This window comes from Lissotriton helveticus, chromosome 1_1, assembly GCF_964261635.1.
Source record: "Lissotriton helveticus chromosome 1_1, aLisHel1.1, whole genome shotgun sequence".
Taxonomy (NCBI): Eukaryota; Metazoa; Chordata; class Amphibia; order Caudata; family Salamandridae; genus Lissotriton; species Lissotriton helveticus.
In genome coordinates, this window is record NC_136057.1 from 1,843,109,309 (window position 1) to 1,843,131,403 (window position 22,095).

A 22,095-nucleotide genomic window follows, 5' to 3' on the forward strand; every position below is an offset into this window, starting at 1 on the left:
CCGGTGGAGCTTTGGTACTCAACAACATTTGAGGCTACGCGCAAACTGGCAACTCAGAATGTGCTCAAAAACAATTATCTTTTTCTTTAGACTCACAAGTTGCAGTTATGTGGCGAAACCGAGTTTACTTTAGCACCAAACAAGGGTGCATGATCAGAGAGGTATATATTGGGGGCTAGGACTTGATGTCCTGGGCTACACCAGCGGAGTCTAGAACAAGTCCCGTTATTACTGGTCAAATTGCTACTTTGCAAGTGCAGGCTTGTTTAACATTTGTGCCCATGAAGCTAAACAGGAGGCTATCCAACTAGCTTTTTGTGTCCACTCACTGGTTATGTGCATGTGTGTGAGCAGGTCCATCCCTTGATGTCTCTCACCACGAAATTGACAATGAGAGCAGCACTTCTCTTTCTGAAGTCCTGTCTTGGCTCAGCAGGTGCAGTCTTCCTTAGTGCAGCCTTTCTTTCTGAGGACCACAGGTTCAGCAGTTGCTGACGCAAGGGGATATTCACAAGGTGAGGAATCCACACGGCAGATGTATCTATCAGAAACAACTGCTACTCTACTACCTCTTGATTAAGCCTAATTCCCAGAATCTACACTTTGAGGAATAAATTCTACCTTTTTCATCCAAATCAAAACTTTAAGAATGTGTAATTCGCATTTTGCGGGCGACTGTGACAAAACAAAATATACGTCTTACCAGTCTTTTGGCATGTGCAGCATACTCAGTCTTCTTTTGGGCAAACTTTTCTTGCAACGCTGCCTTATGAAGAAAAATAATTATGAAAAATATTAGCTAAAATTGTCAAATACATATTTTTCGTCATTTGGAAAGTACAGCACGATTTATTGAAGGCAAAAAAGGCTAATAATCATGCTTAACTTTAATGCAACTCAATTAAGCATAAAGCGCACACACCAGACATAACAAACTGTAATGTTACAAATTAGAAGCATCAAAAACAAACTTATGAAGACCAAACACCTTCTTTCTTGTGACTCCGAGGCAGACATCAATTACAAATCAAATTATCTGATGAGACATTAAACCCATACATGGAAATACCCATTGTGTGTCTACGTTCATAGTTTAAGAAGAAAAGAAAGACCAAGTGAAAATTAAGGATGGCAAAAAGAAGAGTAAAACACAGTATGCCTCACTTTTTTTTATACAAATAAAATCATCATTATGTACTCTTACAATAATTGGCTAAGCCAATGGATTTGGACTAAGAGGACTATTGACTTTGCCAAGGTTGTTTAGCCATGCTGGTCCCCTTGATACTGGGTGTGAAACTTCAGTTCCCACCTCAGAGCCTATATGTTCAGCCTTGCACAGTCGACAAGGAGAATGATGGAGGCAAATATTCCAAGAAGCCTCAGAACCACTGTCCCTGAGACCCAGGACCAATGCTGAAACATCTAGTGCAAACGTCTAGGACAATGATCCGCAGGGAAGACAGTATCCAGAGTTGCTCCGATGACAGGAGTCCAGTGTGACTTTGGCACATTAATAGTGAACCCTCACAGATGTCAGGAGGTTTGTCTTTGATTGGAGGTGGTTCACGACTGACTGTGGTGAGCCCGCATTTATCTAGTCATCTAGGTAGGAAAAGAATTGTACACCGACCTCCGAAGGTATGCTGCGACCACTGTGATCATCTTCATATACACTTGGGGGCCATTGGAGAGCTCAGGCAGCGCTTGTCGGCCTTCAGGACAGAAACAGACATCCTGCCAGCCCAACCCTACCATCTAGTTTCCTGAAACGCAGGGCTAATAGAACCTAGCCTGACCAGGTTGAGAATTTTAAATTTGTCCTTCTGGAGAAAGAAATTAAGAGGTCGGAGATCTAAAATAGGATGGTGGCCTCTGCCTTTTTCAGCACTGGGAAATAACATCTAATTCTGATTTCGAAGGCCAGGACTCTAGGACTCCTTTCGCCAAAAAAGCCTGGACTCACTGCAACAAAATAGACAAGTGCTCCCCTGAAAGTAACTCTGATGTGGGCGGAAGATACAGTGTGTCCAAAAGGAATATGGAGGGGATAAATCCATTGAACTATCTGCAGGTCCCTCCTGTCGGATCTTATGGCCTACCGTCTGTGGAGAGAATAAGTGATTCTGCCTCCCACAGGGTGGTTGTGTGCTGCAAAGTAATAATAAATAATTCTACATTTGTAAAGCGCAGACTTATCACCGCTAAGGGTATCCAGGCACTGGGGGGCCCTCTGGGAGATTAAGTGTGCTACTGCCCAGAGTCGCATGATGCTGATTTGAGCTGCCGCCAGGGATCAAACCGTGAGCCCTGCGCTTCGGAGTCAGCCACACTGGTCGCTGCGCCACACCTCTCCCACTAGCTAAGGGCAAACTAAAGCAACTTTGAATTGCTGCGGCAGACAGAGTTTCATTTCCCCTGTGGGCATGGATGCCATCTACTGGATCCCCTACCCCAATGGAACTGGAGTACCTCTGTTGAAGGGCTTTGGCATTGCCTGTATGCGAAATCCCTGCCAATGCCTTGAAGCGGGTGAAACTTTTGGGCCTTACTGCTTTGCAAGTGTGGAGAAACAAGGGGAGCATGCTGTGTCTTTGCTTTCTTTAAAGCAGCCATGGACAGAATCAGCCTTTTTGCCAAATAGACCCATAATAACGTATATCCATGAATAAAACTTCAATGTCGCCTAAGAAGCCCATGGATCTCATCCTAGCTTGGCGCCAGAGCCACACACTAGTCCCGACTGCTCTGCCTACACAGTCGGTCGTGTTGAGACCTGACCTTATTCTCTACTTGGCCGCATCCTGACCAGCCTTAATAGTATGTGCCAGATTGGTGGGGAATTCCTCTAGAACTGCTGGGAAGAGCTCGGTGTCAATGTCTCATAAGGTGTGGGACTACCTACCTAGCAAGCAGCTGGTGTTAACTGAAGGACGAAGCAAGCCGAGGAGAACATCAGTTTCCCAAATGCCTCAATTCTCTCTGACTTTCTATCTGAGGAAATTTATCTGGAATGAGTTTGGGTTAATTCTACTAGTGGAATCCTGAACTACCATGCTCGTAGGAGTTCAACATTGCATAAAAAAGTATGGTCACCTGAAGCAGGTCTGTGGCATTGTGTTATCTGTCCATTTACAAGTGGGCAGCAGCACGATTTAGCCATGGTGCCAACAAGAGTGCCAGTCAGGGATACATTGAATGACAGAAAAGACTTGGAGGCTGAAAACTTCAGTAATAATATTGTTTCTCACCTCAATAGATGGCAACCGCAAGCCCAGGACTTTAGCTGCTCATCTGATGACAACAGCAATGAGGCTGTCTCTTTTGCTGAAGGAACAGGTGGAGAACTCAGCCCCATGCAGGGAAAAGGTCCAAATAATTGTTGGAGAACTGAAGGGGGGCTCCAAGGTAAAGGTGGTGTTTTGTCTGAATCAGAGAGAACTGGATCCGGTTGCGTCAAGACTTTTCCAGAGGCGTCCTACATCAAGCCCGCGGCAGATTCATGTCAGAGTCATACAGGATAATAAGATCGGCATCAACCTTTGGTGGCATTTGTGTTGAGGCAGTCTCAGACATGGCATGAACCGGCATGGATTGTGGTGCCGGACATGAGGTCGGCTCCAGAGTCTGAGCAGAACAGGTTCAGGAGGCACTGACAGCAGTAAGGACGAATCCTCTGCTGGTAATCAGACTGGAGGCCTACATGGCTACTTGGGGCTCAAAGGCATGCCAGAGGTGCCAAAGAATGCCCTATATAACTAAGCCTCAATCTTTTGCAACATAGCAGATGACCCAGGAAGTTTGGTCGCACATCAGAATCAGATTATTCATTGACTCCTTGTTGGTTACTGGGATCATGGGGAGACAGGGACAAGTCGCTCTGGGTCTTCTTACATTTAGTCTTGGACTTAAACTTGCCATAAAATTTGGACCGCAACAAAAACCTGTTAGGAAGAGCAATCAGAAAGCAGGAATGTGCTCTTTACTTTGAGCGGGAGCAGGGCTTACATGACTTTTTGCTGTGTTTGGCGGCGTACAGCTTGACTATAAAATCTCAGCTCCCCTGGCGATGAATGAGCGCACACTCCTCACATGGCTTGGAGTTGTGGCCTGAACCCAAACACCCAAGACATACCATGTGGAATCTGCAACAGTCATGTGATTTTAACAGTCCCAACATGGCTTGAACCCTGTAAATTTAGGAGGGAACATGGTCTCTTGCACATTGCAAAAGAATTTTGAGAAAAGACTAGTCAGCTGCAGAGAAAAAACTACTCAACAATATGCAATACGAAGGGGCATGGCCAACAACATGGCCGAGTAAGACGTGCTCCCCATGAGGTCCGGCTGGAGCTATCAAATCTATAGAAGATCCTGTTGTTACAGGACTGATTCAACGCCCGCGGCATAATCTGCAATGGGTGATTGCTCCCTGGAACCAACGACCATCGCCTGAGGGCAGTCCAGTGGGAGCAATGGCGCGATTGCCGGCAGGCTCCTATTCGGAAATCGGTCTAGCTGGCCCGACTATCCCTGGTGCAGTGCCTGAGCTGAGGGGCGATCGCCGGCCCCAGACATCGAGTGGCGGATTGCTGGACGGACCACCCCCCGAGGTGACTAGCGGACCACCGGGGAACGTAGGAGGTGCCTCCCCCCACCCTCAGTGAAGTGTGACGCTGCCAGTGTAGTGTACCGCCTGGGCGAGAGTGTACTGAAAAGTATCTGCCTGAGGCTGCCGACACAGATGGAGGGGTGAAGTGGTGAGGACCCGAAAAGTCTGCGGTTCCCGGAGAGATCCTACTGGGAACCAAAAGGGCCCACAGTGCTGGCCCCAGAAAAGCGGCGTCTCATGAGCGAAGCCTGGAGGCAGGAGTGCCTTGGTTTGTGGTGACTGCTCTGAGCTCAGGAGGTGATTGATGGGAGCCAGACCCTGAGGGTAACCAGCTATGGAAACCGTGGGACCTAGAGACTGGAGGCCGAATCCCTTTCTAGACAGCAGATAAAAAGAACACAATGTGTATAGTTGAAGGAATAGAATTCCACTTGCAGGGGCATACACATAGTTCACATAAAGTGCAACTATTGTCAGGAAACCCTACCAGGAGAGAGTAGTAAATTACTGTTGGAGGCCCTCAAGAACGTGCACCAGATTGTGCACACGCACTGTGGATTTAAGATTATCTAAAGAATCTCTCTTTGATGTGGCCTTCTCATAAACACTTGCTTTAAAGTGCCCTTTTCTAGGTGGTGGAAAGACTCTGGTTCGGCAAAAAGGTGCGGTTGCCCAATCAACTCGCAAACCGTCTTCCCATATGCAAGCCACGGAATATCTAGGGTAGAATGAAGTTGTAAGAAATCCTTTATGGCAAGCTTGTTAAGGACAATCTCCTCCCTTACCCATATAGAATGTCACAGTAAGAGAGGAGAAAGTTTAATTCTGTCCTCTATATAGGGGATAGCCAATTCCGCATGACAGATGGCATTAGCATAACTTTAAGGGGTCGCCAACAGATTTTTCAAAATTATGTTTCTACTTGTTTAAGCAACTTTGTCTATCGTGCCCCAGATGCTAGCCCCATAAGATGCAACGCGCACACATATTTACATGCAAGAATCGAAGAAATCTTTCACTGGCTTTGAGCACACATTTTTACAAAAACCGTGAAGGTCAATGATGGATTTTTCAGAGAAAGTTTTCCTGTTATAGAACATTGGTTTCCATTTATATTTGTCATCAAACAGGATACCTAAGTAAGATCACAAATATAAATCTCAGAGTTATCGATAAAATGAGCACCTTTTTTGGCCAGTCGTGCAGCACAAATCATGATTAACGTCTAACTCTGGTTAACTTTCAGATCAAGATCCTTCATAAAAACAATAACATTATTGATTAAACGTTGGCGCCCTCTCCCTGCTCTAGCCACTAAGACTGCATCATCAGTACATACAAGAATAGGGAGGGGGCGAACACCTAATGCAAGGTATGTCCTTTGCTCTCAACTTTAAAAAATGTTCAACTCTATTAATATACAAGGAGAATAAACACGGGGCAAGAACACATTCTTATTTTACTCCCAGTCTGAAGATAAAAATGTTCAAGGATTCACTGTCCTTACCATAGCAGAAACTGGCATCGGTATCTTTATATAATTGACTGATAAAAGTAATTCCGCCATGCTGCACACCTAACTCAGTCATAATGGATCATAATTTGGAACGTGAATGAAATCAAAGGTTGCTGTTAAGTCCATAAAGGACAAATATATAGATCCCTTCTTAACTGCTGTGTACTTGCCTATGACTAAGCTCAGGTTTAGGCACTGATCTGCAGTGCCCAGGCCTTTCTTAAAACCATTTTGAGTGTTGGTTAAGATGTTGTTCTCGGTCGCCCAGTGCTCAAGCGGATGTAGTAAAACACAGCCCATAACTTTTACAGTACAATCTGGTAAAGATATGGGCCGGTAATTTTTTGCCTGTGCTTTATACCACCTCTTTAGGTAGAGCCTAGCGCAGCGCGCATGCGCTGCCTCTATGGGAGGCTTCTTGTGTGGGCTCAAAACTTCTCCATGTGGGTCAGACTCCTCCAACACATCTGATTGGCCTTTGCATGTGTCTTTCAATAATGAAAGCACACAAATGGCCAAAGGCGGGTGCATGTCCCACCTCTTCTTCAAATGTTCACTCCCACGCGTTTTGCTCTCGCGAGCGTGCAGCGGCGCGCAGGCTGGCAGCTGCATTCCTCCCTGATCATGGATCAGATTACTAATTAGCAGCCTCCACTCCATGTTTGCACACCTCCCACTCTTCTTTGTTTGTTCTTTGTAGAGCGGTCCGGTTTCATTTTATGGACCGCGCTTGCTGAAAGTGACAGTGTATTCCGACAGTGTGACCTTTACTTTCAGTTCATAAATGGCACGGAGAGTAAAGAAAAGCACCCCCCCCCCCCACGCTGGTCCACTTCTCTACCCGTTGTAACCTCTATAATGTCTATAAACACCAATTTCATCACATCGCTCAAAGTGGCACACGTTTTGGGGTTAACAAGGCTAATGCATGTTTACATCGTTTTCAACCCATCATGTGTTTTGTTCATCTTTTGATGATTCCTCATCTAGTTGTGCGTACCCTTCTAGTTGTGTTTCTTTTATTGTACCTCCCACTGTGGATCCCTATTAAGGTTCTCTTGAAATATGGATGGATGTCTGGCAACAGGGGCGGTTGTTACCACTCTCGCTTATCCTTCTAGTTTGGGTTCATACTTGCTACCTCTACTTCATTGTTTTGCCTGTGGTCAGTTCCCTCAGTTGTTCGTGTTATACTTGTCTCTGACTATGCTCTGTATTCCTTGTAGACTACACGTCCCTAAATGTCCCACTGCTTCCCAGGTGTAGTGGTATTTGTTTCTTCTTCAGTTCTTGAGCATTATTACTGGTTTGCCTGGGGCTAGTTACAATGAGACTCCAAGTTGCACAGAGATTATTCAGTTATGCTCCATATATATTTTTGTTGATGCTGCGCCATTCTGTGACCCAGAGAGTCCAGCCCAGGTCTTCCACTCTCTCACTGTCTCTATCTCTCTCACTGACTGGCTCTCTCTCAATGACTGACTGACTGACTGACTCTTACTGACTGACTCACTCACTCGCTCTCTGACTGACTCTCACTCTCTCTCTGACTGACTGTCTGACTGACTCTCACGCTCTCTGACTGACTGACTCTCACACTCTCTCTTTACTGTCTCACTCTCTTACTGTCTCACTCTCGCTCTTACGGACTGTCTCACTCTCTATCACTAACTCTCTTACTGACACTCTCTCAATGACTGACTCTCCCACTCTCTCTCACTGACTGACTCGCTCACTCTCTCTTTACTGACTGTCTCACTCTCTCTCTTACTGACTGTCTCACTCTCTCTCTTACTGATTGACTCTCACCAACTCTCTCACTGTCTGGCTCTCTCTCCCTGACTGACACTCTCTCACTGACTGACTCTCCCACTCTCTCTCACTGACTGACTCTTTCACTGATTGACTCTCCCACTGACTGACTCTCTCACTCTCTCTTACTGACTGACTCACTCTCTCCCTTACTGACTCTCACCAACTCTCTCACTGTCAGACTCTCTCTCTCACTGACTGACTCTCCCAATCTCTGTCACTGACTGACTCTCACTCTCTCACTGACCGACTGACTCTCTCACTGACTGACTGAATAACTGACTCTCTCTCCCTGACTGACTGACTCTCTCACTGACTTTTATACAGGTACTATTTGCCAACCTTCATCCTCCTGTTACTTATGCCCAATCATAACAAAAAACACCATAACAAACTCTCTCCACACACAGTACTCCATTTTGGAGGCTGCTTTAATTTAAAAGAAGAAATTAAAGAATCCATCTGGTCTTGAGAAGGATGAAAACAGTGTAAAATTGATAATGAAGATCGAGATGCCACACAAAGGGCAGAGGTTAGGTGGCAGCTGAATGCTGGGAAACCAAGAAACCCTAACACAGTAGACCTGCGTAAACAGTAACTGGATTGAGCTCAATAGTTTTTGTGTGGCCCTGTGTGCAAGTTTCTTTGGTGCTTTAGAAAATTCAAATTCGTTTTTAGTCCCCCAAGCATACAAGATTTCTTCAATTTAGGAGTGCTCTTTACTGAGCCAGTTTTAATGCCACTGTAAACCACAGAGCTCAATTGCATGGGTTGCTTGATAGACTGTGGGACACTTCGTCATCCATCATCAACCTTACAAGCAAGTTACTTTGTGAGTAATTTCTTGCATGTATCTCCATATGCACACCAAGCTCTTGTAATATAGGTGCTGCTGGTTCTGAAATGTGGAGCAAGGGCATTTGAATAGGCTATGGCAATGGACAGAGTTGATGTAAGACTCTTCCAGAGAGGGGGATGCTCGGAAATATCTAAATGCACAGCATGCAAAGCAAAGGAGGATCTAGAGAGAAGGAATGGAGAGCATGGGCAGTGGACTGTGGGAAGAGACGCACACACTGATGTTCTAAGATGATATCTTTGAACGTGTAAAGAATTATAGCCCTTAGCGCTCAGTATGTGAAAAGTGAGCTTGAGTAGAGCTTGGAAGCCGGTCAACAAGCAGCATAACTCACCGGCTCCGTGGTCTAAGACGGTATAAAGTTGCAGGAGTTATGAAGAAGTAGCACAAATGCATGGAGCAACCACATCCTCTTCAAAATATTACAACAGCCAAAGATTGAGCATCATTTGAGGAAGTCAGCAAAAGAACCACGTAGCCACATATGGCTCAATAAATAAAACAATGGATTGTAACCGTATTCCACACATCTCAATTTTGAAACCAACTATTAAGTCCATTCACTAGAAATGCAAGTTTGTAATGTTATAGGGCACATTTATTTATTTATTTTATTTAAGAAGTTTTGTATAGCGCTAGCCAGACCGCAAGGTATCGGAGCGCTTCACATAATTACAAGGCGGTGCAAAAAGAAAGCAAACAGAGCATAGCAAAGTACAATACAGTGCAAAGAGACATTCAAGGTGCGAGTCACAGTAGGAGGAAGAGGGAGAAATCCATTACATGGTTTTTGGCCATCCCCGTCCTGGCGGGGAGCAGAATCTCTTAGGACATTTCAGGGTGATCCTATCTGATAGTTAAGGAGCGATCAAGGAACAGGATTTTGAGCTGACTTTTGAATTTAGGGAAAGATGGAATAGTTCTGATGTCGGGGGGGATAGAGTTCCAAATTTTGGGTGCATCCCCGGCAAAGGACCGGTCATTGGTTTTTTGTTTTCGAGTTTTTAGTGGGATCAGGAGTAGGGTGTTAGAGCTTCTGAGGTTCCTGTTCTGACCCGCTTTTTTAAGTTTGGCCGCCAGATATTCAGGTTTGCCAGTGTGAAGGGCTTTGTGGGTGAGGCATGCTGTTTATAGTAACAAATTTGCCAATCTGGGTGCTGTAGATCTAATAGCAACCGTGAAGCTTGTGCAATGGCAGTAAAGAGTTTGGGCAGAAAGGGAGAGGGGGGAGAATAAACGAAAAATCACAAAAAACTGACATTATTATGAATGCAATATTTGACAAGAAAATCATGGCCAATGTGGAAAAGCTGAAACTTCTGCTAAACCCACAATTAGATTTGCCCAATTATTTCCAAAGATACTTACATCTTCTGCACGGTACTTTTGATGTAAGGTTTGCTTGAGTTCATTCATTTCAGAATTCAGCATGTTAAACTCCGCTTGTTGCTCTGGCGGCACTGTGCTGCAATTACAAAAAAACATGCTTACACCAGGTCGTATGCAACTCAGTCAGATTATTCTACACACTCTAGTAGATTTGTACAACCAAGGTCGGGCAACGGTTCAACTCACTTCCCACTCACACACCTTCCAAATTCTGAGTTTCACCAAATTCTAAAATCCTACCTACTCCTGTAACACTGCTTGGAGTGGCATTCCTGAATGTCCATTTAAATTTGACAATGTCACTCTCTATTAACGTTATATTTAATTCTATGCTTAAAGAGGGGTTACAGGTTAAAGTAGTATGCAGGACAAGAATAAAAATCAAAAGACCCCACTCTGCAACCTTTTTCACGCAAAAGACCAAATTTAGGTTCACTGTATGGAAAAATAATCAGAACTTTGTGTCAAACATTTCATGCTCCTTATTCCCCTTTGACCCATTCATTAAATATGGATCTGGACTTGAATTCCTACTTGTCCCAAGACCCCCATTGGCTTCTTGTGTTCAAAATGACACCAGTAGTAAGACAATGAGTACAGGAGTAGCTAGTAACAAGCAACATTGTAATATAACCCCACACTTCACTAAACAAACATGACTACGAATGCAATGTTACATTTCTCATCTGAAGGAAATCCATGGTACAGTTATCCTGCAGTGAATCAAATTCAATGTATTACAAGAAATGAATTCATCTCTGGATTTGTGTATAGTTCTAATAAATGGAGGACTTGTGTGCATGTAGTTCAAGTAGACAAGTAGAGGCAAGACTTTCACTTCTAGTCCACCAGATGGATAAGTTACTTACCTGTAATCCTAGTTCTCTTCCAGGGGTATCCTCATCAAAGTCATAAGCACTGAATATTCCCGCCCATGTGCGGGGACCCCGGAAATAATATAAAGTTATATATGGAAATCACATATCTAGCTCCACATATGTCTATGAACATATATCATTTTTTCTCACGCCAATGCAGCCCCAAACTGAGGCTAAACAATGTAATTACCCATACATATACTGTATTTGCAAGGATATAAAAAACAAATTAGGTCAAATAGTACTTGAACTCTGTGTTTCAATGAGCACAACACTTATAAATCCTGAAAATTGCTAATAAATAGACATTGTTAGCCCACAGGCTGCATTGTAAAGCAATAGCATAGAAAATGAAAGCATTTTCAACCAAAAATGGCACAGTGCCTTTAAGGCAGTCATGACCCCTAGCTTCCCATCATGCCTCAGGGGTGACAGTTAGGTCAATTGTTCTTTGCATAACCCTGAAAGTCAGGGCTCAACAATAAACTGTAAACCTTTTGACAACGTCTCATTTACCTGGGGAGGCGGGTGGGTTGCTTATGACTTTGATGAGGATACCCCTGGAAGAGAACTAGGATTACAGGTAAGTAACTTATCCTTCTCTTCCAGGGGATCCTTATCAATAGTCATAAGCACTGAATAGAATAGCAAGCCCATCAACCACCTGCAGGTAAATGAGAAACACATGACCCAACCAAAGAGTGTAACAGCTGAAAATCAGCCGTTAAACAGATTCCGCAAGGAGGCCTGGCCTACTTGTGTATCTGCTCTAGTATCTGAATCTAGACAGTAGTGTCTGGTAAATGTATGGATGGACCTCCAGGTCGCCGCTTTACAAATCTCAGACATGGGCCTATTATGAAGAAAAGCCGTAGTAGCCGCTTTTCCTCTGGTGGAATGTGCTTTAGGAGAAAACCCCAGGGTCTTCTGCGCCAATTGGTAATCAAGTTTGATACATGAAACTATCCACCTGGAGATGGAACGTTTCGAAGCTGCATAACCAGATCTGATCGACCCATAGTTGACAAAGAGTTGATCAAATTTTCTTATAGATTTGGACCGATCTAGATAGAATTTTAAAACCCTTTTTATGTCCAAAGAATGCAAGGCCCTCTCAGCTGGAGTGGAGGGATTGGGAAAAAAGGTGGGTAGAAAGATGGTCTGGTTCACATGGAAGTCTGACCCCACCTTTGGTAGAAAAGAGGGATGAGTCCTCAACACCACTCTATTCAGATGGAACACTGTATAAGGCTCTTTGGAACAGAGAGCTTGAATTTCGCTCACCCTGCGAGCCGACGTGATTGCTATCAAAAAAACAGCATTCCAAGAAATATGTTGCAAGGTTGCTTTATGAATGGGTTCGAAAGGAGGACCCATCAATTTTGATAGCACCAGGGTCAACTCCCAGGGAGGCGACGGAGGGCATAACGGAGGATAGACCTTCTTCAGGCCCTGCAGAAAATCTTTCACAGCCTGTAACTGGAAAAAAGAAGGTTGGGAAGGTGACCGCCTGTAAGCTGTTATAGCTGCTAAGTGCACCTTAATGGAATTAAATTTCAACCCTGCTTTAGCCAGATATAATAGGTAAGGGAGAATGATCTCTTCCTGACCCTTGATAGGATGACAATTGTTCTGCATACACCACATGTAGAAACGCTTCCACTTGCATGCATATGAATGCCTTGTGGAAGGTCGTCTCGCCTCTTTCAAAATGGACATGCAGTCCTGCGGCAGTCCTAGGTGGCTGTATTGTATGTACTCAGGAGCCATGCTGCCAAGTTCAGTGACGGAAGGTTGGGATGATGAATCCTCCCGTTCATCTTGGATAGCAGGTCCAGCCTGCAAGGCAGCGTCTTGTGAGGACACTCTGCCAGATGTAGAAGGTCCGTGTACCACCACTGTCTCGGTCAATCGGGGGCAATGAGAATCATCTTTGTGCACGAGTGAGTCAGCTTGCTCACCACCTTCGAGATCAGCGGAAGGGGTGGAAAGGCGTACACACATTCCCCTGACCAGTCTATCAAAAGGGCATTCCCTTTCGATCCTGGTCGGTAGAATCTTGAGGCGAAGTCTCGGCATTTGGTGTTTTCGTCGTCCGCGAAGAGATCTATTGTGGGACAACCCCATGACTGGAAGATGTTTTCGACTACCTGGTCGTTGAGATCCCAGTCCTCTTTGTCTTCGAAATGCCGGCTTAGAGCATCCGCTCTCACGTTCTGTTCTCCTGGGAGATGGACTGCTGTGACTGACAGATTCCGAGCCAGGAGCCAATGCCACAGATTTTGTGCTTCCAGGGAGAGGGAGCGTGAGTTCGTTCCTCCCTGTTTGTTTAGGTAGTACATGGTAGTGGTGTTGTCCGTTTGTACTAACACTGATGATGTTTGAATCGAGGGCAGGAAAGCTTCGAGGGCTAGATGGACTGCCCTCAGCTCCAACATGTTCACAGGCTCACAGGAGAAGAGACCTATCCTGAAGGACATCTAGAGCGAGATCTGGAGCGACTCTGTGATGCCTGGTGTCTTGGCTGAGACTGCCCTGAAGAAAATCTCTTCTTCTTTGAAGGTGGGCTCGAGCGTATAGGAGAACGTCCCCTTGACCTGGAACGCCTTCCTGTCTCGGCGTCCGCGGTGGAGTTCTCTGCATCGACGCTGGCCGGTGACCCGTTGACGGAGTTCACAAACTCGACGTCGACCTTACAGGAGTCGTCTGTGTCGACATTGGTCCCAACGCCAGTCTCGATACTGGAGGTGTCGGCTGGTGTCTCGACGCCGGGGACTGATGACCCATCCTTGGCGGAGACCTGTGCCTCGACGTCGAACGCCGCTGTGACGCCGATGGAGCAACCTGCTTCGACGTCGAACTCCTGTGATGCGGCATCAACGACGAGTGTCTTGACGTCGAACGCCGGTGAGGAGGCGTCGACAAAGCGTGCCTCGACGGCGAACACTTTTGCCTCGACGCAGAACACCGGTGCGCCGACGGAGAGCTGTGCCTCGACGTCAATCGCTAATGCGACGACGGAGCGCTGGGCCTTGACGTCGATCGCTGGTGCGGCGACGGAGCGTTGGGCCTCGAAGTCGATCGTCGCGGCGACGACGGAGTGATCTGCCTCGACGTCGTATGCCTACCCGGCGACTACGGAGATCTGCCTCTCGACGTTGAACACCATCTGAGTCTTCGCCGTCGAAGAATGTGTCTTTGAAGATGTTTTCGCCGTCGCTGCCAGCTTTGACGCCGATCCAGACGGAGAACAGGTCGGAACTTCTCTCGAAGTCGACCGCGTTCTCTTCTTCTGCTGCCTTTTAGGAGACCTACCTCTTTCAGTGAGGCCATAAATTCTTATTCTCGCTCTGTCCTTGAGGGTTCTCCTTGATAAGTTCTTACAATGCTGACAGCTGTCTGCATTATGAGTCTCAGGGAGACAAAGGATACACACAGGATGTGTGTCAGTCCTGGCCTTCTTTTTGCCACAGGAGGGACAAGGATCGAAAAGTGAAGGCATCTTGACAAAAATAAACCTTTTCTGAAGAACAAAAAAGGCAGCACTAGCACTCTAAAGTCAAAAGACGTCGAGTGAAAGTGAAAAAGTTATAGAATTTCAATACATTTTTGACAGAAAGTCAAAAAAGGTAGGAGCTGTAAAACCAGGGTCCTGACTGAAGGAGCCGGAAAGAACAACTGACCTGTCACCCTTGAGGCATGACAGTATATGTATGGGTAATTACATTGTTTAGCCTCAGTTTGGGGCTGCATTGGTGTGAGAAAAAATGATATATGTTCATACACATATGTGGAGCTAGATATATGTGATTTCCATATATAATTTTATATTATTTCTGGGGTCCCCGCACATGGGCGGGAATATTCAGTGCTTATGACTATTGATGAGAATCCCCTGGAAGATAAATAGGAAATTTTGGTTAACTTTGGAAAAGATTAACAATTCTACTAAGCCGTCCATGACCATTTTGAGAAGCAAACATGTGCAACTTTCTGTTGCGTATAAATGTTGTTATATTGTATTCATATACATCAAGTTACCTGGTGACATCTTTGTTTGTTCTCCATTTATGTTGTAGTTTCACCAAGAAGGAACAGAATGTTATCATTTAACTTGCACTTGGAAAACACCCCTGAAGAAGTGTTTAAATAACGCGAAATGCATTGGGAATTTCTTTTTGAATTATTGATTTCAAGTGTCATTTAGTGTTTGTTAAAGCACATTTATACACAACAGAAAGTTGCACGTTTGTTTCTCAATTCTGATTACAGAAACTTGTATCATTCAAATTGCTTGTACTTATCAATAGAAGGTTTATAATTTCTTTGTGTGAATTTATTTTGACTTTGTCATAAAAAATGTTTTTAAAGAACTGTTATAAGTAATTCAAACTACAGGGACTTAGGCTGTGCACCTCACATACCTGGGGGTTCCCAGGCCTTGAAAGTAGGTGGAACTGTGCCATGTTCGCAGAGGCATCTGAGGAAGGCGCAGGAGCGCCGAAATGCATTATGCCTGATATGTCCTACTAAAGGCTTCTGACAGGATATATATATATATATATATATGTATGTATATATCTATATATATATTTTTTTTTTACACACCCACACAGTTGCTTATTGCTCAACTATTACATTTTCAAAACAGGCTAGGATGCATGCTTGAATAGAGACAAAGTACTCTCTGCCATGCTGCACTTGATTAAGGCACAGCAGGGGATATTTTCTAGAGTGCCCCCTTTAGAAACTACAAGCTGTCCCTCCTCCACAAATCCACAACTCCCTGTATCAAATGTGTTTATAATATACTGCATCCCAGCAACCATATTGATCTAATGTACTTTTCAGAATCTTCAACCATAAACAGCAGGCTCTGGGAGCAGGGTCTGCACCATCCACCACACCACAGGGCAAACCAACATTACACTACTTTAGGGATGCCCAGTGTTCTTTAGGCTTAATGCCTGTCCTGTGGCCAGGCTCTGCGCCCGCCTCCAGGGCACAGAACTCACAGTGCCGTTTTTTCAATCTGCATGAAATGTAGCACACCTTCAGCACATTAAGCCAATTCCTGTAATCTCCTCATTTGTAGATACATCAAAAGGCAGCCAAGTTATTATAAAGCCACAGATGAATATTTAAAATGGTGGCCAAGTTCGCAAAGCTCCCAAATGTTGCACTTTCAAAAGCTTGTTGCTCAAAATAAAAGTATTTTCCATGCCAACTGGGACCGCTCTCTCTTCCTCTGTACTTCAAAAATGCCCAACGTGCCTCACTATTCCAAATGTAAGCTCTTCAGCTAAACAGCACTCTAAACATTCAGATTCCATAAGTGAAACTTCAGCGCTTCAAGTTTGTGAAGTCAACCAACAGGATCCAGCGTCTTTTCATAAAGCACTCAGAACAGTTCTGAGCAGACCAACACCAAATTACAACAAGCATTTACAATGCAATAGGTCTCGCATTTACAAGAGTTTGAGCTATTGGCATTGTAAATGACAATGTCTTTTAGTTATGTTTCGGTCTTTAAAACAAATCAAAGGCATTGTCATTAGCAATGCTAATAGCTTAAACTCTCGCAAATGCGAGACCTATTGCATTCCAAATGTTTATTTTTATTTCCGAATCTAAGGTGGATCATTAAAAAAAAAATGGACTATACATCAAAATGAAGTAGCACGCTGCCTGGCTATTAAAAAACAAAAAAGTCAAAAAAAAAAAAAAAAAAGGACAGTGGGGAAGGGTTTGGGGTTGTTAGAAGGGGACAAAAAGGGTTGGAGGACTGGAAAAGATACAAGCAGGAAGTGAGGAACCAGGTATGGGAACACATGGAGATAAATATTGCCTTTCAACAGGAAATTTTATAGTACAAAGCTTTGTTTTTAATAGAAAATCAAGGCCTTCGGTGCTCATTCATATTACTGAATATACACGATTCGAAACAAATATTGTCTACGGGTGCTCGTGAAAGACATTTTCTATGGACTGGAATCTAGAGAACAGCACAGATAAGCCTGTCACCAACCAAGCAATGGTAAGGGTTTCGGACCAAGGCTCTCTCTCACGACAGGGATGCCTGCTGCACCCAGAGCACTCACAGCATAGATATGCCTACCAGCAACCGAACCCTGTCACAAACCACACACTTCTAGACCAAGGCTCTCTCTACTGGCGAGACAGGGCCCGCACTCAGAACACAGAGATATGAAGCTTCCATTGCAAGACTGGCCTGCCTGCACTCAGAACACGGTCCCAACACAAAAAGGTCTACCAGGAATGGAGCCCTGTCACAAACCACACAACTCTAGCCCAAGGATCTCGCGGGGTGTGCACACTAGAACCATTGTTGTCTTATGTGCCTCTGCCAGGTGTGTACTGTGTGCATTAAGGACTCCGTGCATGCGTGCACACGAGTGACATGCTAACGAGAAGATTCAGAAAAGGGGGTGGTGATGAACAGAGTGCCTGAATTAAGCAGACCACTCTTACCCAGTCCAAAGATCAGGGCTTGATCCATCACCGTTTTTTAGCTCACTGCACCATCACAGCTCAGAACTTGGCTATATGCAAATTAGTCTGTTCCTGTCCCAGTGCATGATGGGAACAGGGCAAACCAAACTACCAAGCCAATTCTTATACTGGGAAGGAAACAAGCTTCCGGGGACCGGTTTCTGCCATTTCAGGCGACATAAGTCCCTTGCTCACTGCTCCATCAGGATTCAAGCAAGCCGGGCCGACGAGGCTGAAATGCCAGAAACCGGTCCCCGGTAGCTTGTCTCCTTTCTGGTGAAGAATTGGCTTGGTAGTTTGGTCTGCCCTGTTCCCATGATGTACTGGGCCAGGGACAGACTAATTTGCATATAGCCAGGTTCTGAGCTGGGATGGGGCAGTGAGCTAAATAACGGTGATGGATCAAGCCCTGATCTTTGGACTGGGTAAGAGTGGTCTGCTTAATTCAGACACTCTGTTCATCACCACCCCCTTTTCTGAATGCTAACGAGAAGCACTTGTGTCCTCTTGATGGATGCAGTGCATATGCATGGGGAGCAGAATGATGCAGTCAGGGGGTGGACAAGCGCTCTTCTTTGGGGCCACACCCACCTTAATGCCCAATTATTCAGGCGGGCAACTCCCGATTTTTAAGCCAAAAAGTACTTATTTTAAGAGGCTCCAGTCTAAAGGGACATGGAAAATAAAGTCCTTCGATTTATGTTTCCAAAATCTCCCTCTTTGTAGTACCTAAATGGTGGCAAAGAATGCCCAGCTAAAGCACTGCCCGCAGGAGAGGAATACATAGCAGACTCTCTCTCACCTAGAGTGCAGTATGCCTGCGCGGAGGATTACACTCGCCTGAAATGTTGCTGCTTTGAAATGTGCACTGGAGCCCCAATCACCTGAAATGTATATCCACCCTTTTCTATGGAGGTTTGGCATTGCATGATTAATGTAGTAAAATCTGTTGAATCGGACTGAAGCTCCCTTATATTTCTGCCTCCTTAATGGTGCTCTACTGATCACAAAAGCCTGGGTTTCGTTGTTGAGATTCGAACTGCGTCTGACAGACCTCCGCATATGTCAGCACCGAGCATTTGACACGCCAGGACATTTTTCTGAATGACTTATTATGACACCATGTTATTATGTTTTTTGCAGTATGAAGTTACTTGTGTTATGACTAGATAGTGTTAGCAGTTTTATGTAGACCCATGTTATTAGGAGGCTGCTTGCATGGGAACTACCATATCTATCGTAAAAGGCCAACATAGAATTAAATCTCTTTCTGAATGACTGTGTGCAAACTTTGGCAGACTTTGTTTTTTGAGAAAGCAAGTATACTTTGAAGGTATGTGAGGGTTTTCTATAAAGAGCATGTTTTAAAGATGGTTGATGATCTTGTTTCCAGTGAGAAAACTCTCTGTTCTTGACATTTATTTGTCTTAAGTTGTAGTAACCATATTTTATGTTAGGTTTATACATCCTGCCCATTCTCTGCATCCACAGGTACCCGACCCTAAAAGAATATGTATTTCCCCTCTCTGACTGGGCAGTACGGTCAACCTATACAATATATACATTTTAACAATCATGATTTTCCATTAGCATGGTAGTGAAGTACCCACAGAAGTGAAGTATGTTGGAGAGTTGGGGGCTCACTTGCTGTGTGTAATCTTTCTCTCGGTTGATTGTTGAGTGTCACACATTGGCCCATAATAGTACACATCGCCCCAGAGTATCAAAAGATATCACTGATTGGGTGTGGATGGGGCAGGCTAACATTAAGAGTGGGAAGAGAGCCGCGAGATACGAAGCAAAACATCATGTGACACAGCAGGAGGAAGTAGGGAGGGTGCATCATGACAAACTACTTTAATATTGTTTTGTCTTGCAATCTAGCATGAAAGTAGTGCATAATTAATGAGGAGTACTTATCTAAGCAATGAAATATGTGACAAACTCATCAAGTCTGTGGTGCTGCGAGCAAATACTTTTCTTAACAAGTATCAATGCGACAACCCCCAAACGGCAGAAGGCACAAACCCTGAAGGGATATTACTTTCTAGACTGTTGAACAATTGCAAAATGTGCTTGTAATCGAGACGAGCAGCACACATTATTACTTCAGCGCTCCCGCCTCAAAGCACTCTGACAGACAAGACAAAATGAAGAGAAACGAGATGCGGTAAATGTTTTCGATTAAGAATGTGATGACTATTTTTACCTTTGGGACGAAACGCCAGGAGACAACGGGTCTTCGCCGGGGCCCTTATGGCCGACAATCGCCAAGTGTGCGTGTGAGTCGGAGACCGAGGCTGCGCGTGATCTCATGGCTTTGGGACCTTCATCCAAATACCCCATCTGAGAATCGCAGCGGTGCGGCTGGATCTGTCTCACTACGAACCGCTGTCATCCCACCCCTGAATCCCCACCCCACCCGAAGTCTGTTAGGATGACCAGTCCAGTGAAAAGCATACTCTCTATCAACAATTCGCAATGTCAGGGCGGGGAAAGGGGAGACTTGGGAAGGCTTGCGCATGCGCGGTAGCTGCGGCTCGTGCCCAGTGACGGCGTGTGTATTTGCGAAGGAGCTGAAGTCCCGGGTCTCAGGAGGGGCCCGGGTGAAGAGCGGCAGATAGCAGTGCGGGCTCCCATGACTAAGGGGAGAGCCCCGCATCATGCTGGCAGAGGAGGAGTCCCCCCCGCAGACCGGTGAGTGGGGGATTCTCCGTTTGTTGGGTGCACGACTGAGCAGCCAGTAAGTGTTTGTGCCGATGAAGGCAGTGTCATCGTTTATTTCTGGAGCTTTCTGGGCACCCACTTTACCCACATTTCCTCTTGGCGGCTGTGGGAGGGGGGGGGGGGGGGGGGGAGTTGCTTGGTCGGGCCGGTGCTGGTGTGGCGTGACTTCGGTGCATGCACGTTGACGGGCCGTGGGGGGATGTGTGCACGTGTGTGTGTGTGTGTGTGTGTGTAAGCGCGTGTGTGTGTGTGTGTGTGTGTGTGCGCTTCCGTGAATGTGGAGCAACAGATGTGCACGGCGCCGGGCTCGACGTGCACGACCACACACCAGAATCGCCGCGCGTGCCCCGGTCTGTCTCCCTTGAGAGGCATCTCGGCGACAATAGGTCTCTAGAGGGAGACCTAAAAAGCACACTTTGACTAAAGATCTACTTACATGCCAAGGTTACTATAATTCTGTTCAATGACTTCTGATGCAATGGAGAGCATAATGCATATTGAAAATACCTCTTTTTAATCCCACCCTTGCCCTCCCTTCCTCCTCCTATCCCATAGATGAGGAGCAGCATGAAACTGCTCATGAATTAGCTAATAAACGCAGTGAGTGTTGAATTTCATGCATATTGGAAGCTAAAGTTATTAGCAAACCAAAAATGCCTTTTCATAAGAAAGTGCACGTGAACTATAACTCCTCAGCCTAGAGCAGGCTAATACTTAACCATAAACACAATCACTTTTCAGTGACTTTAATTTCTACGCAAGTCTCACTTTTCATTGAAAAATCAATTTTTGGTCTAATAACTGCTTTGCTGCCCTGTAAGTACACTATATGCAACTTTCCAAAGCCAAGTTTTGGAATGTGAAGTTTCATACATATCCATCCAGGTAGGGAAAGTAAAGAGGTGGTCAAGAAAAGTTTTTAATGTTCACACCTAAAGAAGACTACCTTTCCTCATTAGCAAAATCTGCTGGGCAGAATTATAACCAAACTAAGCAGTTTACTAACTAGTAGTTTACTCAGGCTAGTGTATTTTTTGCTTTGTGCAAATTCGTAGTTTAAAATATATGTTACAAAAAAGTGCCAGGAGGACTTCAAAGGGAGAGTACAGGGACTTTTGTATATTTTGTCAGTTTGGGTGAAAACCATGGCAGAGGCTTTATCGAGCGCCAAAATTGTGGAGACCTCGGAATGTCAATTCTTTTTGAAAGAAAAAAGCTCTTTTACAAAATATCCATCTAAATGACTCTACTTAGAATGGAGTTAGAGTTTAAAAATGTAAAGCATATGCCTCATATTAAAGCTAGTTTGTGGGCTAAGATTTATGAAAATAAGGAGAAAAGTGGTTACTAGAAAACAATGGTTGTCCTCAATTCTAATGCCCCTTATGTATTAGTTCATATATGGATAAATAAGATGTGGGCAAATGACCATAGCTACCAGCGGGACGATTGTAATTATTACTTGAGGTGGGTACTTACCCCCCCCATACACACACACTCAACTAATAAACCAATTTCCTACTTTGATTTTCATTGGTGGTGTCCAGTACTTGTGTTTGAAAATACAGAAATTCCTTGAAATCCTGATATTAAATTCAACCTTGTGATTCTTCAATTCTCCTTTTTTTTTAAATTAGTACTTTGTTTTAAACAACTGCAAGTTTTGCAAGACTGGAGGTGGATCACAGCAGCATTCAGAGCCTCAACAAGGCAGAGTTGAAGAGGTAATGCAGGGAAAGATGGAGAAGTGTGGCTCACTGGTTAGAGCGGCAGACTCTGAAGCAGAGTT

General features: G+C 44.8%; 1 protein-coding gene across 3 annotated transcripts in view; it reads right to left on the minus strand.

The window, feature by feature from the left end:
• NUF2 (NUF2 component of NDC80 kinetochore complex) overlaps window positions 1-22,095 on the minus strand; it is a 414,966-nt gene that overhangs the window by 189,288 nt on the left and 203,583 nt on the right. For all 3 annotated transcript variants that reach the window (XM_078641336.1, XM_078641328.1, XM_078641341.1), the window contains 2 exons: window positions 10,168-10,264; window positions 704-766 (listed from right to left, as the gene is read on the minus strand). In XM_078641336.1, coding sequence (XP_078497462.1) covers window positions 704-766; window positions 10,168-10,264 — 160 coding nt within the window. The remainder of the gene's footprint in view (window positions 1-703; window positions 767-10,167; window positions 10,265-22,095) is intronic.